The 17646-nt window shown below is 40.8% G+C and overlaps 1 protein-coding gene across 6 annotated transcripts in view; it reads right to left on the bottom strand.

Moving 5' to 3' along the window:
- Window positions 1–17646, bottom strand: part of LOC133609839 (mitogen-activated protein kinase kinase kinase kinase 3-like) — a 114618-nt gene that overhangs the window by 42919 nt on the left and 54053 nt on the right. For 3 of the 6 annotated variants that reach the window (XM_061965858.1, XM_061965875.1, XM_061965838.1), the window contains exons 11-16: window positions 14867–14948; window positions 12912–13028; window positions 10809–10887; window positions 10526–10584; window positions 5856–5918; window positions 1467–1519 (exon numbers count right to left, since the gene is read on the bottom strand). In XM_061965858.1, coding sequence (XP_061821842.1) covers window positions 1467–1519; window positions 5856–5918; window positions 10526–10584; window positions 10809–10887; window positions 12912–13028; window positions 14867–14948 — 453 coding nt within the window. The remainder of the gene's footprint in view (window positions 1–1466; window positions 1520–5855; window positions 5919–10525; window positions 10585–10808; window positions 10888–12911; window positions 13029–14866; window positions 14949–17646) is intronic. The other 3 variants (XM_061965865.1, XM_061965885.1, XM_061965849.1) reach the window with 1 other exon arrangement.

Raw genomic sequence — 17646 nt, forward strand, 5'->3', positions numbered from 1 at the left:
CTTCTGTAGCCGAGGATCGGACCGCCAAGTGCCCTGCCTTCGGCTACCGCCCAGCTCACATTGCACCCGACCTCTATGGCCCCTGCTATGGGTGGTGAGCCCATTGGAGGGGGGACCCACGTTGCCTCTTCGGGCTGTGCCCGGCCGGGCCCCATGGGGACAGGCCCGGCCACCAGGCGCTCGCCATCGTGCCCCAACTCCGGGCCTGGCTCCGGAGGGGGGCCCCGGTGACCCGCGTCCGGGCGAGGGAAATCTGAGTCTCGGTTCTTGCATTTCCATAGAAGTCTTCGAGCATGCATCAATAAGGGCTTTAAGTGCATTATGCTTGTGCAAGGTACTTTTTTGAAACCTTAATTTTGTTAGCTCAGTCAGACTGGGCGTGGCGCGCCGCACTATTATTGTGAAGGGGGAAGTGTGCTGTGCTGTTCTTAATTTGATGAGAAGAGAAAGCTTTTACACTTGAGCGCCTCTCAAATTGTGACCACTATTTGATCATTGTTGTTACATGGATGATGTCGTTCACAACAACTCAAGCAGATGATATGCGTTGACGTATGGATTGTTCTTGCTAGTTTCAGCTTCGTAGTTTATCAGGACGGGGCGGCCGCGGTTGAGTGTGTCGGGAATAAATGAGCGCTTATTTTTCTCAACAAATGTTTCTCCTCCTCCCAATGACAAGAGCTAGTGTGTCCAAACTGTCCATGATTATGACTTCTACTTTGTTTGATCAGCCGTTTTACTGCCGCGTTACAGACACCGTTTGGAAGCAATTCCATCCATTTTCTACCGCTTTTCCCTTTCGGGATCGCGGGGGGTGCTGGAGCCTATCTCAACTGCATTCGGGCGGAAGGCGGGGTACACCCTGGACAAGTCGCCACCTCATCACAGGGCCAACACAGATAGACAGACAACATTCACACTCACATTCACACAATAGGGACAATTTAGTGTTGCCAATCAACCTATCCCCAGGTGCATGTTTTTGGCGGTGGGAGGAAGCCGGAGTACCCGGAGGGAACCCACGCAGTCACGGGGAGAACATGCAAACTCCACACAGAAAGATCCCGAGTCCGGGATTGAACCCAGGACTACTCAGTGTCTCACCGTGCTGCCCCGTTTGGAAGCAATCAAGGAATTTACACAATATTTCTGTGTAAATAACTCATTTTGCATCGTATATATCTGCGGCTTTTAGTCCGGTGCAGCTTAAATATGGGGGGGGGGGGGGGGGTAAAATACAAAAATTTAGTGGGTGCAGCTTATATAATAGTGTGCTCTATAGTCCGGAAAATATGGTAGTTTTTGAACATATATTTAACCGCTTAGCATGGCTTGACCTACACTGTAGTGTTTTTACCATTATTTGATACAGGCAAAAAAATAATATTAGTGTCCTCCATATCATTAAATTTTTCTTGGTGTAAAAATATTGGGACACATTCAAGGACAGAAAGTGAAGGACTTACTTGTTTCCTCCAAGCAGACAAGGTGAATCGTGGCCGTACTCCATCTGCAAGTCCTACAAAAAGACAGAAGGCATCACTAAATTTGTAACATATTATTCATTGATTCTACTTGAATTGTCCCTATAATATAAAAAACAAACAAGAGGAAATTGTGACAGGACTGAACCCCTGCCGTCAAATGACTGCAAGAGATTATTTTTGATTTATTGACAGAGCATTTGCTGAATTCATAGAGATGTGCGTTTTGTGCAGTGTTCACATTGTGGCCTTACAAATGTGGCTGTCACAAATGTCACCACAAGCATTGCCTCAGCTAAGCAGTGACCTCAAATTACGTTGGCCCGTGTTTTTACAGCCACCCACTACTTGAACATGTGTACTGAAAGCTAAAATTTGGGTTTCAGATTAGGCAAACAAATGTGTGTGTTGGAGGGCATACCAATTTCACTTAACACCCATTTATTTACATCTGGACATGTGCTAAGCCCAGGACTTTAAGAGAGCCCAGTGGGTAGGGTGACATCTAGTGGTGGGGGTTTATAGAAATCTGCCAAGCCCTATTGCAATTTCACTCGCTTTAGCCTAGATTTCTCCCAAGGTGGCTTCTCAAACGTGTCATGACTCCCAACGGTTAGCCAGCGCCATCAATCAGTGAGTGAAATTACTGCCCAAAATTCCACAAACACACAAAAATGTTTTATTCACGCTCAACGACTCACAAGTTTAAAAAAACAAATTTCTTCAATTAAATTACCAATTTGCAAGTTAAAAAAAACAATTTTTGCTAGTAAAAAAACATTTGCAAGTTATAAAAACAATTTTCTGCAAGTAAAAAAACGATTTGCAAGTATAAAAATCGTATTCAATTAAAAAAACGATTTTTGCAAGTATAAAAAATATTTTCTTTAAGTTAAAACTTTTGGCAGTAATATTACACCCTGTGCGATCCACTTGGAGCAACCGTAAATCGCACTCTACAACGACATATGGTGCTGCTAAGTCACTGTAAGGCCGTCAGAGCTACTGTTATTGGCATATGGTGCCATCCGCCAAAAATAAGGAAGAAGAAGAAGCAAAGTGTGGGGTGAAATGGGGAAACCGACAGGTTAACTTCCAGGTTGAGATCATTTCCCCTCTCCTCTTTTCATTTTTTGGGGACGGCGTGGAGCGGTTGGGAGAGTGGCCGTGCCAGCAACCTGAGGGTTCCTGGTTCGATCCCCAGCTTCTACCAACCTCGTCACGTCTGTTGTGTCCTTGAGCAAGACACTTCACCCTTGCTCCTGATGGGTCGTGGTTAGCGCCTCGCATAGCAGCTCAGTGTCAGTGTGTGAATGTGTGTTTGAATGGGTGGAAATAGTGTCAAAGCGCTTTGAGTACCTTGAAGGTAGAAAAGCGCTATATAACCCATTTACCATTTTTGGAGGACGGCACCATGCGCAAATTATGTTGTTTTTTTTTAAACTTGCAGAACTTTTTTTTTTTTACTTGCGAACCGTTTTTATACCTGGAGAATTGTTTTTTAACTTGCAAATCGCTTTTTTAATTGGAGAAAATTGTTGTTGTTTTTTTACTGGAGAATTGTTGAGCGTGAGTAAAACATGTTTGTGTGTTTGTGGAGTTTTGGCTGACTTTTCACTCCAGCAATCACTCTTCAGGAATGTATGTGCAGTGTCAGAAAACACAACTTTTAGCAGACACAAACAACAACTTTTGTTGTTATAAACGCAGCCTTCGTGGTTTTGCTTTAACATTTCAGCGTCCGGGATGCGGACACGCCTTTCTGTGGTCCTGTGAGCGGCACCACCGACGGTGATGGCGTCCCATCCTTCTATCCTGGTGCTGTGGAAGACATTTCCTTCCTGAGCTCATTCCCACATCCACTAATCACATGTTGCCCGCCGTTATAGAAAAATAAACACAATTATAAGCTCTCTGTCTTCGTCTTTGTCATCTGTGCTTCCTAACGTAGTTGTCATGGCGCCACTAGCTGTGGCGTTCCGGTGTGAATTCTACAACTACCGTGTATGTGTTTGTTTTAGTAATTCAGCAAATCCTGGTCAAAAATGATAATGGACCATGATGGTGCCCATGAGAAAGAAAAAAACACCACTAAGTGAAGCCACAATGTGTAAGCAGCAACGTGTCAGGAAAAACACATCTTTAAAAGTGACATAATGCAACAAGTGTGCAAGAAGGAGAGAAACAAACGAGAGAAAGCGCAAGCATGACACTTGCTTTCTTCATCTACTGTACGAAAGGTTAGAGCGCAACATAAGAGCAGCAGTGTACAGAAAGAGAAAGCAGAGGAAAAAATAACCACCCAAAAGACAGCAAAACAGTGCCTGCATCACTCTGGGGCAGGCCTATTTAAATGGCGGCCCGAGGGCCAAATCCGGCCCCAGAATGACACCACATAGGCCCCCCCGAGTTCAGTTCAAAACTTAGGAGACAAATATTTCTGCAGTGATTCCTAAAACACTACAGTGCCTCTGTTGTATGGAGGAACTTGGACCACTGTAAACACATTGGCAGATTCTTGCATTGATAGTTAGACATAGAACATTGGGGTCCAAACTTTACATTTACATATATGCAAAAAACCTTTAGCAGATGTATGTACCGTAATTTCCAGACTATAGAGCACACCGGTATTAAAGCCACAACCACTGAATTTTAGGGAAAATAAACAGTTTCCCATATATTAGGCGCACCGTACTATAAGCCGCACATACAGTATATACGTTGTGAAGTAAATATTTACACAGAAAGATTTTGTAAATATTTATTTACATACCATAATTGTTTCCAAACGGTGCCTGTAACACGGTAGTAAAATGGCTGATCAAACAAAACAGGAGTCATCGTCATGGATAGATAGCTCTCTAATCAGCTAAGGAGACTCAACAACTCTGCGCTGACGTTTTGGGGAATTTACTGGAGAATTTGTGAAACTGAAACAGTAAAAAAAGAATGCCGCTGTTGGTTAATAATACCAACACAGACAGTCGTAAACGTGTTAGCATATTAGCTAATGCTAACGACCCTAGCTTCATTACATTACAATAGCATGTACATATATGCAAGAAAACACTCCTACAGACATCACACATGAGACAATTTAGTAAGTACGAACTGTTTTAGTTATATTGTAAAACTTACAAACGTTGCTTGGAGTTATCAATGAAGAATCCAAACAAGTAAAAACGCTATGGACGACTAGAAGACTGAACGGCACTCTACTCCCGGTTGAAAGCAGTAAAATAGAAGGAGTGAACAAATTTGTCCAAAAGATGGCGCCATAGCACATACAACGAAACACCTTGTCAGTGTATTTGCTTGTTTTAAAAAAAAAACAACCATTTTGTCTTATGGCCGTCAGCAAAGAAAAATCCATAAAGTAGGGGCTTATAGTCCGGAATTTACAATAACTAAGGTGTTGCTGTAGCTTTTTTACTTTAGATGCACTCAATAGTAATTTGTTCAACTTATTTAGTTATACTAGTTGTGTCCTTCAAGGTTTTATTTTAGGTTCTCAGTTGTTTTTTTTTATCATTTGGGCTATTCAACCAGTGTGCCGCAAGTTCAGTTGGAAAACAAATCTTGTGAGAGGGTCACATTTTTGTAGCATATTCTTAGAAACACTAGAGTGCTGTCATACAGATGATCTATCTTTTTTGCAGCATGTCCTTAAAAACAACAGAGCGCTCATGTAACAAAATAAACAGACCAAAATCAAACATATACTGCAGAAGAAGCTGGTTCTCCGGAATATTTAAAATAATAACAGTAGTGAAGGGAGAAGTCCGGCCGCCCTCATAACAATTTACCGTATTTTTCGGACTATAAGTCGCAGTTTTTTTCATAGTTTGGCCGGGCTCCAGTGCGACTTATATATGTTTTTTTCCTTTTTTATTATGCATTTTCGTCAGGTGCGACTTATACTCCGGTGCGACTTATACTCTGAAAAATACGGTAGTTGAAAACACCTGCTTTTAGGGGTATCTTCCTGCCCTTGAGACACTACACTACACACCTCTGAACTTTGCTGCTTTAGTGTGTCACAACTGATGTGTTTGAGTGCTTTTTGTGTGATTGTACAAACATCTGAAGGCATGAAAAAGACAGCAGCAACAGTTAATGAGGCTGGGAGGTGGGAGGGGAGAGAGAAAGTCGAACACGTGAGCAGTAGCAGAACATGACACCAATCTCCTGAAATGAACACAGAGGACGCACGCTGGAAATGAAAGGAGAGAAAAGGAAGGTCAAAAGGCGGGAAAGCCTGTCGGGGGGCCAGGTTAGAAATGGCAGAGAAGAAGTTAGATACAATGAAAGAAGAAAAGAAAAAAAACACAGCAGGTGGTTGGAAGGAGAGAGACGAGAGAGTACTACCAGATTAGATCTCGCGGTATAGTAGAGCTCCTCAACACAGTCCAGATATGGCTCAGAATCACACTGGTCAGCAAGACAAAGCGAGAGAGACCTCAGTTAATACATCAACCTTGGACGATAGAAGGGGACAAGGGTAGAGGGGATGGGCAAAAGGGGCATCGATGCAAGACAGACAATGGCGACGTTTAAGGGGGGGAGGAATGGACAAAGGCCTAAATGGGCCCTGGAGTCTGTGGATCAGCAAGAATGAGAGAGAGGATACATTTTAGGATGAGTGGAGGAGGCGGAGATGAATCCAGTAACCACCTGCTGTAGGTTTGAAAATACAAACATTAGAAGTAGTGACTTTGTACTTCTTCCTCTAGTGACACTGCAATGTCAGAAATAGAGGACTCGAGTATTTCTTCATACCGTGGTCTTTACCATGCCAGTAAAATAGGACAGTATTTCCTCATGTAGTAACCTGCAGAGAGTAGCAGGCGTCTCTTTGTAGGTTAGGTCTTTAATTTAGTTTTTTTTCTTTTGGGTCAGTACTGAAATGCAGCGCTTTTTTGCTAAATGTTAAACACAGAGATCACCTCTGTTGTGCTGAAGTTGTTTGCTGCGATAATGACGTCTGCCGCTAGACAAAGGCGATACCCTCTCAGCACCAACTGTTATTTTCCCCTTCTGGGGTGCAGTGATTGTTGATTTTGCGGGATGCACGATATCTATTGATTTAGATTTAAGTGTAATTTGTGCACACGTGGAGTTCAGAAAGACTTGACAGACAAAAGGTGGATTTGACAACGTGTACCTGGAGATTTGTCCCAACAAAAGTCCGTAGACAGTAAAGGGCTTGTCGTTCCATGCCATCATTTACATGATGACATTAGATTGCTTTAGCACTAAGGTGGTCTCTGGTAAACGATTTGTACTTTTCACACATTGTGGCAATAGGACGTGACTTTCTTTGCTGCTGACTTTAGGGCAGCTTCTTTTCAAAACACATTCGTAGCGATGCCAGATGGGAAGACCTATAAACACAACACAGAGCCGCTACACTGGTTTTTCAGCTGGTTGATAAGGTTTGATGTGTTGAAGATCTGTGTTTTTTTTCTTCCCTCCTCGCAGAATGTTTGCTGAACATTTGGTACAAAATATTACAGAGATGCCGTGGCTCGGTTGATAGAGCGGCCGTTCCCGCAACTTGAGGGTTTCTGGTTCGATCCCCAGCTTGCGCCATCCTAATCACGTCCGTTGTTACCCTTGCACCTTAGGGCTTTGAGTACCTTGAAGGTAGAAAAGCGCTATACAAGTATAACCCCATTACCATTTACCATCATGCGGAATGTCTTCCTTTGTTTACAATGAGCTTTGGGGTTTACATTAGGTTTACATTATGCACATAGTGGAAAAAGAGTGCTTGATTCGCTCACCTTAACCCACCTACAGTACGGGTAATCTTGCCTCATTGGAGCCTTGCTGTTTTTTTAAATGGGTTATAAGAGCTACTTTTTAAAAGAGACCTATAATGCAAAACCAACTTTTCTTATCTATTTGTTATTATCTATTGTGTATTTGGGATCTGCATAAGTTCCCAAAATTTGAAATCAAACCATGGAGGCATGGCGTAGATATTTATAAAAAAATCTTGCCTTCCTTCATACTTCCTCCAAACGAGACAAATTTGTGAGATTTTCCAATTGGTGACATCAGCGGATATCTTCACATACGGTCAAGTTTTATCCACAAAGCTTTGCGATAGTCTGACAATGTTGTCAAATAAGCTCCTTCTTTTCCTCTATCCTCTTGTTGTGGGGCAGACTGACTCATGCATGCACATGCATCCTCCAAAGCCATTTATATTACAAAGTAGAATATAGTTAAAACTTATATTTGTCAATAGACTCCATATACTATAGAAGTGCTAAAAATTACAACATGGATGACGGGGAGTAGAAGCAGTCGAAGTGGAGGCACGGTCAGAAAGCATTTTGAAGACGGTCTGCAAAACATAATCTGCGCAACATTTTGACCAATGAACCACTATTACATGTTATGTAGACCACAAGGAAGTGTTTTAAATGTAGAAAAAATGTATAATTATCAGTGTGACGTCAAAATCGGTCCGGTATTTATCGTGCATCCTTAATTTGAGTGTTTGAGTACATCAAAGCATGGCATCTATAAGAGGGGAGGTCACTAATAAACATTGTCATAGCATCCTCAGTACAAAGAGGCATTGTTAGTTATTTGTGGCAAAAGTATTGACATGAAAACAAAACGCTGTGAAACTTACACACGGCCGTATTGCTCTGAAATGTGCGGGTCAGCAACAAATTGGGGGATTATATTGTTCCTTTGGATAAATTGGTGAAAAGTGAATGCAATAACGAATTTCACTGGTGGTTTCAAAGAAATGAAAAAAGCAACATGGGATGTCAGACGGTGCTGATACAATCCTTTCAATTGGGGCTGCACGATTAATCGACATCAAATCGACATCCAGGTTTTAAGTAGTTTGATAAACAACCGGAGGCTGAAGTTTTTTTTTTTGGTGGGAGTGGGTTTCGCCATGCTGTCACCGGCATTTCAGTGACATGTTCGCCAATCATGATTGATGAGTCTTGCGTTTTTCGTCTCTCACTTCAAACAGGGAGAAAGAGGTCTCACTCTTTGCATCGCTCTCCGCACCTGAGCGTGTTTATTTAACAATAGGTATAACTGAACGCAGTGATCCCTTTCTTCAGTCATTCACAATCTTTGGCTTGGTGGGCGGAGCGCGAGGCGCCAGCTTTGCATGCACAGGAAGCACAGACTGCCTCGCTACTCGCGACTCGGCAGTGAATAGCGTCACAAAGTAACAAAAGTTAGGAGGAAAAAAATATGACTACAAAGCCAAATGTCCCTTTGTGGTAGTATTTCAGCTTCAAAATTGAATGGGCAATAAGAGCCCATCAACACGGACAAACGAGCGACAATGCTTAATCACGTGATGGAAACAAAACAACAACTGACCTGGTTTTTTCCAACTCGGAAAAAAATGCACTTTAAGATGTTCGACATTTATACAAGTAAATGTTTTGCTTTGAGAAATTAGTCTGTTTTATTTTTTTGTAAATTTTTTTAGGATGATAAAAGTTATGTACCTTCCAATTACAGTACAATGGTAAACATTTCTACAGTAATGAAAAATACTAGTTTATATCCTTTTAAATCGTTACTTGCATTATTAGTATATAATATATATATAATAATCACTGTATAATTTTTAATCAGATATTTATTCAGTTTAAGAGCATGATGTAGACCAGGGGTCCCCAAACTATGGCCCGCGGGCCGGATCCGGCCCCCCCGCATCCAAAATCCGGCCCACGGGAAGTCCCAAGTAAAAAATGTGTATTTTTTTATTTCATTTTTTTTATCTTTCCTTTCTCATCCATTTTCTACCGCTTGTTACTCTGTGTCTCCTAGCCGCTCAGGCAAATCATATTGTCTAAAAATGAATTTTCCCATCGATAACGTGACAATGTTAAATGTTGATGAACAATAATGTTAATTGATGTTAAATGACAAAACGGATTAACTCGCTGGAATATAAAGACAATGTATGTATGTATATATATATATATGTATATGTATATGTATATGTATATGTATATATATATATATATATATATATATATATATATATATATATATATATATATATATATACAGCCCAGCCCCAGGCCAAATTTTTTTAACCCAATGCGGCCCCCGAGTCAAAAAGTTTGGGGACCCCTGATGTAGACAAAGCACTGAGTTTGCATAAAGATAAATATTTTTAAAGTAAATGATTGCATATTGTTCGAATGTGTGGTACCTTGACACAAGAATGCAGTATGTTGAACGACAGTCTAAAAGTAACATGTCTTCCTTCACTTGTTATTTTCACAGTTTTATGCACGTGTAGGTATAAAATATAAAAATCGCAAATAGGTTTTTTTTCTCAAAATCGTGCAGCCCTACTTTCAACGTTCTGCAGACGTGAAAGTGAAGGACCGGAAAAGACCGGAGAGTGCCAAGTGAGGACAGAGAAGGTGTGAGGTGGTGGAAGACTGTGATTGTGTAAATGAAGCTGGTGCCATTGTCCACTTGCAAATAATACGCTTATCTGCTTCAGATCCTACGCAACACACACATACAGCCAAAAATGAGTAATCATCCCCGCAATGCCAGTGACATATTTTAGAAGTTCACAAAAACCCAATTCCACACCAGTCAAGGCCAAACCTCCAAGGATAAGCATTTATACATCAGTTAATACCTCCTGCATGTGTCGAGAACCCAGGGTGCACTCAAAAACCTGACAGGTAATTCCCTTAGTATTGTTGTAGTTCTGATCACAAACCAAACAAAGTTCCTGTGTACAAGACCCATTCAATATTAACCACCCACCCCACCGTCCCTGCAATTAATCTACAGCAGATACTTTTAATAGCCGCTGAAGATACTTGCAAACATTGCTGTGGTGTAAAAATCCAAAAATAATGTAATAGAGTGGCCGAAGCATGAACTGTAAGTGGGTGGGCTGGTTCTTTTTGGGCTCAACATACAGTAGGTGAGGACTGGCCATGCTGGTACTGGTCATGTGACAACCACACTAACATAACTGCACACATGCAAAGAACGAATAAGTCACTAACCGGTTCATGATGGGGCTCTGTCTCCTTCCTCAGCGGGGGGTCAAACTTCACCTGACCGACTGAGGGAAAGAAACAAAAAACATGGACGTCAACATGGAATTGTGTGTGCGGCGACTGATAGATAGATAGATAGATAGATAGATAGATAGATAGATAGATAGATAGATAGATAGATAGATAGATAGATAGATAGATAGATAGTGCTTTATTGATTCTTTCAGGAAATAAATAAATAAATACATGCATACATACATACATACATACATATCGTGCAAGGACTCACAGTTGATCTCAGAGAGCGTCTTTCCTTCTCTGGTGCTTCTGCTGGTGGAACGGATCCGATGAGGGACAGCCACCGGAGACTTTAGGGACGAAGAGATGGAGACACGGTCAAATATCTGCTCAAATGATGCACACCGACGACGCACTGCAGGCCACTCGAGAAGATTACAGAAGGTGAAAAACAAAACGTAATCTGATCGCTGTTTCCTGCGAGTGGAATCTTCGATGACACAGCAAAACAACCAGCCGCACACAGCAAGAAGGTCATCAAACAAGAGAGTCTACACCATGTGCTCAATATGTGTTAATCATTTTTTAAAGGATTCATGCATAAAAATGGCCGTTTAAAACCTGAGTGGGGAAAACAGACAAGACACTCTCCTCATGATTGTCTTTTGAATTCATCATTATTATTTTTTAAGTACAATTATTTCTACTACCGCGGCTGATCTTCATCTCAAAGCCACTAATAAACACAGCAAACACACACAATGCTTATAAAAGCATTCAACAAGAACAAACCAGCATCAAACGCCCAAAAAAATGAATGTATCAAGTTTCTCTAGAATCAGTTAAGAATGCAATGGTTGGATACATTTTAAAGTGTGTGCAAAAATATCATACCACTAACAGACTTCTAGTAGCATAAATTCCGGACTATAAGCCGCTACTTTTTTCTACACTTTGAACCCTGCGGCTTATAAAACGGTGCTGCTAATTTCTGATTTTTTCTTCGCTGATGGCAATAATGCAAAGAGTTAACAAAAAACAAGCAAACACCCTGAAAAGTTGTTATTGCTTGTGCTATGGCGCCATCTTTTGGACGAGTTTGCTCACTGCAGGTCCTCAAGTGTCCTTCCATTTAGTGCTTTAAAAACGGAAGTAGAAGTGCCGTTCCGTCTTCTAGCCGTCCATAAAGTTTTACTCGTATTAATTCTTAATTCATTAGGACAAGCAACGTTTGTAAGTATTACTATAGAAAATACAACAATTAATACTTACTAAACCGTCCCATGTGTGATGTCTGTAGGAGTGTTTTATGCATATTTGCAAGTGCTGTCATAATGTAATGAAGCTAGCTTCATTAGCATTAGCTAATATGCTAACACGTTTACAAGTGTCTGTGTTAGTATTATTAACTTACAATGGCATTCTTTTTGTATTGTTTCAGTTTCACAAATCCCTCAGTAAATTCACCAAAATATCACCGTGGAGTTATTGAGTCTGTTTAGCTGATTGGAGAGCTAGCATCCGCAGCTAGTGAGTCCATGACAATGATTTCTGTTTTGTTGGATCAGCCGTTTTACTGCCATGTTACAGACAGTGTTTGGAAACAATTAAGGTATGTAAATAAATATTTACAAAATATTTTTGTGCAAATAACTTCTTCCACAACGTATATATCTGCTTATAGCCTTATCGTCCGGTGCGGCTAATGTATGGAAAAATAGTTCGTTTTTTTTCAAATTTAGTGAATATATACGATGTGTGCTCTAGTCCAGAAAATACGGTACTCTCTGCGGTTGAGCAAGCACGACAAAAAAATAATTAAGAAACACTGAGCTAGAGGCATTGGTTTCTATGACATCAGTATGCAAACATGAAATCAAACAAGGCCGATCATCCAAGTCACACGGTTTGTTAAAACAAGACTCCACTGCAGACACGGCAGCCCGGCGTGGTACCTTCCTACGGGCGGGGAAACGGGGTGCGCGTCGAGCACCGGGGCTTATGGGTAGGAAATGACCCCTGTACTTAAACTGTGGAGGAGGGAGAGGAGGGTAGAGGGTGGTTGGGGAAGCAGACAGAAGAACAGAAGGACAGAAGAGAGGAGAGAAAAGTTGAAGAGGAGAGAAGAGAGGTGGAGAAGAGGCAGTGCTGCAAGGAGGAAGATGGAGAGATGGAGGAAAAAAGAGAGCAAAAACATAGTGAGGGAGTGCAAATGAAGGAGCGGGACGACCAAGTGGTAGAGTTGAAGCTGGTGGGAGAATGGCGTGAGAATTAACAAATGAGGAATAAATGAGATGGGTGGATGAGAAGCGACATTGAGGAACAAGATTGTTATAGTCATCATGTTGGAATTAAGTACAAGCTCGAAGGTTACCTCTGGCTCGGGGTCGTCGTCATCAAAGTCGTTGTAGTTGTTGTGGTCGGGGTTTTTGGCTCGGTCCAGCAGCTCTTTAGCCAGCGTCCTGCTCAGGGGCTGAGACACGAATGGGTGCTGCGAAGACAGGAAGTCATGCTTATAGTTTAGGGCATACAGTACTCATACTCACACGCTTGGATGCGACTCACCACCACTTCATATAAAACTACACAATACAAGGTGGCAGAAATACATCAATAATGAACAAAGCTAAATATGTTCTAGACCAAAAATCTCTCCATACTCTCTATTGCTCGCTAGTGTTACCATATCAATCAATCAATCAATCAATGTTTACTTATATGGCCCTAAATCACAAGTGTCTCAAAGGGCTGCACAAGCCACAACGACATCCTCGGCTCAGATCCCACATATCTAAGTTATTGTGTAGAAATACGGGGAAATAACTATAAAAGTAAACTCCATTCAATAATTGTGTTACAAAAAAGGTCAAGTTAGAATAATACTTAATATTGGATAAAGAGAACATTCACTTATTTTTGCAGGGGTGGCACCTGTAAAACCGTCAGTCTACCCCAGGTGGCAGTTGTAGCTACTTTAATAGCTTACCATCATGAATCTTCTTTTAAGACAATTGCTGACTTTAAATAATAATGCATTCTACAGCATTGAGATTGGTATTTTGCCAACATGGTAGTAATACAATGTTTTTTTTTTTAAATGTCACTTTGGGTAAATGGCTTATGGGCTTAAAGAGGAAGATGACTCAAATGCAACTTGGACAATGATGTACAGAACATGGGGGAGATTTAGGTTGCTTAACAAAGACACTGAAAAGTGATTTTTGTGATATGGCGCCATCTTTTGGACAGGTTCACTCATTGCAGGTGCTGCGGGTTGCCAATGTACTTCCTGTTTCGTGCCTTGAACCGGAAGTATAACCGCACATAGCGTTTCTGCTCGAAAGGATTCTTCATTCATCACGCCGTTTGTAAGTTTCACAATACAACTAAAACAATTCATATTACTAAACAGTTCCATGTGTGATGTCTATAGGAGTGTTTTCATGCATAATTGTACGTGCCCTCGTAACGTAATCAAGCTAGCGTCGTTAGCATTAGCGAATATGCAAACATGTTTATAAGTGTCTGTTTTAGTATTATTAACTTCCAATGGCATTTTTTGTATTGTTTCAGTTTCGTAAATTTGCCAAAACGTCACCATGGAGTTATTGAGTCTGATAAGCTGATTGGAGAGCTAGCTTCCACAGCTCGTGGGTCCATGAAAATTACTTCGGTTTTGTTTGATCAGCTGTTTGAAAACACTGAGGCATGTAAATAAACATGTAGAAAAGCTTTCGTACTAGTATATATTTGCGGCTTACAGTCTGGTGTGGCTAATATATGTAAAACTATGTATTTATTTTTAAATTTGGTGGGTGCGGCTTAAATACTGTGCACTCTATAGCCCTGAAAATATGGTATTAACAAAAGTGTAGCAGGAACTGAGTTCCAGAGGAGAGTAATCCGTTATGAACAGGAAATTAAGAAGTAGATTAACAAGAGTCGAGAGACAAATAATAAAATAACTACACAGAGATGCCACGCTGAGGCAGAAAACCGGAAATAAAGCAAAATGTTATCACCAAAGTCAGCAGCCAGGGAAGGAGTAACCTGTTTCAAAATAGTTCTATCTTAATTCATTTATATGCCATATATTGTGATACATTGCAATATGGATTTTAGGCCATACAGTCATTCTGTACAGCATAAAGGCATTAAAAAAAACTTTATTATGTCAGAGACTACGTTAAAAATCACCAGACAAGAAACATCATATTTACAAGAGAGAAGTGACTGGATGCTATTATTTGCCTCCCTGGGCTACAGTTTATTCATATAAACCCCCGGTTTATGGAAGTAGCAACGGCTCGACCTGGTTATCTTGCTTACCTGTAGCAGCTTCTCCGCTGTGGGCCTCTTCTTTGTGTTCTTGGTCAGGGCTACTTTTACAAAATGGTGAAAGTTGTCTGTCCTGTGGTGCGGTGCAGAGATGAAACATGAGTACCGAACACAAGAACAAAACTGAGTGACGTCTTCAATGGATTGGAAAGAAAAACGTATCCACACAAACACAGATATTTCAAATAGTATATAGTTTTGGCCTTTCGTCCACACAAAAAAACACATGTTTTGGCTCTAAAAATGTAGCTTTTGAGAAAACTGCCGTCAGGGAGAAGATTTAAAAAACAATTAGGCTTCAGAAACATAGATTTTTGGGTTGTGTCGCAAGAAATATGCGACAATACCCCTTCTTTTTTATACCTTGTATAAAGTTAAAAGTTAAAGTACCAATGATTGTCACACACACGAGGTGTGGCGAAATTATTCTCTGCATTTGACCCATCACCCTTGATCACCCCCTGGGAGGTGAGGGGAGCAGTGAGCAGCAGTGGTGGCCGCGCCCGGGAATAATTTTTGGTGATTTAACCCCCAATTCCAACCCTTGATGCTGAGTGCCAAGCAGGGAGGTAATGAGTCCCATTTTTATAGTCTTTGGTATGACAACAGAACATGAGTAATTAAGTCATTAACTTAAATGGTGCACTATAAATATATTTATCGGACCGATATAAGAAATAATGACGTCATATTGATTATTCCAATAACATTAAAATCAACTATGATAAGGCAAGATTACCGATACTAAGCTGTCGGTGGGTTAGCATGAGCAAATTAAGTTGCCCGTAAACAAACATGGTGTCGAGCATGTGGGAATCGGCCACTCCTTCAGAGCAAATCTTGTCACGCGGTATTTGCACCCAATTCTGCAAACATTCCGCAACAAGGGGGAAAAAAAACATGGCGCTTCTACACATCAAGCCTTATTAGCCACTTGAAACGCCAGCATTGCTAAGACGGTGTTTAGAAAGCCTAAGAAGATGCTTGCTGCTAAAGAAGCGGCCCCAAATCCACTTTTGTTTGAGTCTTTGAGTCTAACCCCATGTGTGCACAAACTACAGTTACATCTAAATTAAAAAAATGTATTCCAAAAAAAAGTTATAGATGTCCAATTTTAAACTGTATTGAGAGAGGGAGCACAAGAATTCTGAAGAGACGTTTCCTACACTTTCAGAGGTGAGAATAATAAAATTAGATGCACTGAAATCGACATATGCTGCAAGTAGGAGTCTTTGCGTTGTTTTTGGATACAAATATAAAACATTTTTAATATTACAGTATTATTATCTTGCTTTTTATTTAGCATGTGTAAACTGATAGTTCCAAACACGGCTGCAGGTTCGGCGCTCGCCCTGCACAGTTAGAAGATGGACAGACAATCATCCGTCCTACATGTGTGTGACAACATCTTAGACAAACACAAATAAAAAATATTATACATATCGCCTATTCAGAAATGTCCTTTTATAATTTTATAGGTGCTGGATGACTTAAGGGGCTGATTAAAATAAATGCAATTGATGCGTTTCGGTGTCTGCTGGCGTTTTTTGTTTATGTTGTTCGTTTTTTTTTTTTGAGAAATACATTACGACAATATATCTCCTACATAAAAAGACTTCTTTCATTGTGCATTTCTTTTTCAGTTGAGTCATTCCAGATGCACGAATGCACTGGTGATGCGATCCAAAGCCTAACGCACAAAATTTCAAAAACGCATCACGATCTTTGTTTTTCTTCCCAATACATCACTGATTACTACTCATTGCAAACTTTATGAGAGCCAACAAACATAATAAAACGTCACTTACTGTACAGTCTCTTCTGTCACTAGGATGCCAACTGCTAGAATGTTCATATATCACCATTTAGATGTAGAATGACTCAAAATCCTCGCAAAGAAAAGGGGGTGCAACCAAATGTACAAACCCCGTTTCCATATGAGTTGGGAAATTGTGTTAGATGTAAATATAAACGGAATACAATGATTTGCAAATCATTTTCAACCCATATTCAGTTGAATGCACTACAAAGACAAGATATTTGATGTTCAAACTCATAAACTTTATTTTTTTTGTGCAAATAATAATTAACTTAGGATTTCATGGCTGCAACATGTGCCAAAGTAGTTGGGAAAGGGCATGTTCACCACTGTGTTTCATGGCCTTTCCTTTTAACAACACTCAGTAAACGTTTGGGAACTGAGGAGACACATTTTTTTAAGCTTCTCAGGTTCAACAGTCCGGGGGTCTCCGTTGTGGTATTTTAGGCTTCATAATGCGCCACACATTTTCAATGGGAGACAGGTCTGGACTACAGGCAGGCCAGTCTAGTACCCGCACTCTTTTACTATGAAGCCACTTTGATGTAACACGTGGCTTGGCATTGTCTTGCTGAAATAAGCAGGGGCGTCCATGGTAACGTTGCTTGGATGGCAACATATGTTGCTCCAAAACCTGTATGTACCTTTCAGAATTAATGGCGCCTTCACAGATGTGTAAGTTACCCATGTCTTGGGCACTAATACACCCCTACACCATCACAGATGCTGGCTTTTCAACTTTGCGCCTATAACAATCCGGATGGTTCTTTTCCTCTTTGGTCCGGAGGACACGACGTCCACAGTTTCCAAAAACAATTTGAAATGTGGACTCGTCAGACCACAGAACACTTTTCCACTTTGTATCAGTCCATCTTAGATGAGCTCAGGCCCAGCGAAGCCGACGGCCTTTCTGGGTGTTGTTGATAAACGGTTTTCGCCTTGCATAGGAGCG

This window comes from Nerophis lumbriciformis, linkage group LG02, assembly GCF_033978685.3.
Source record: "Nerophis lumbriciformis linkage group LG02, RoL_Nlum_v2.1, whole genome shotgun sequence".
NCBI lineage: Eukaryota > Metazoa > Chordata > Actinopteri > Syngnathiformes > Syngnathidae > Nerophis > Nerophis lumbriciformis.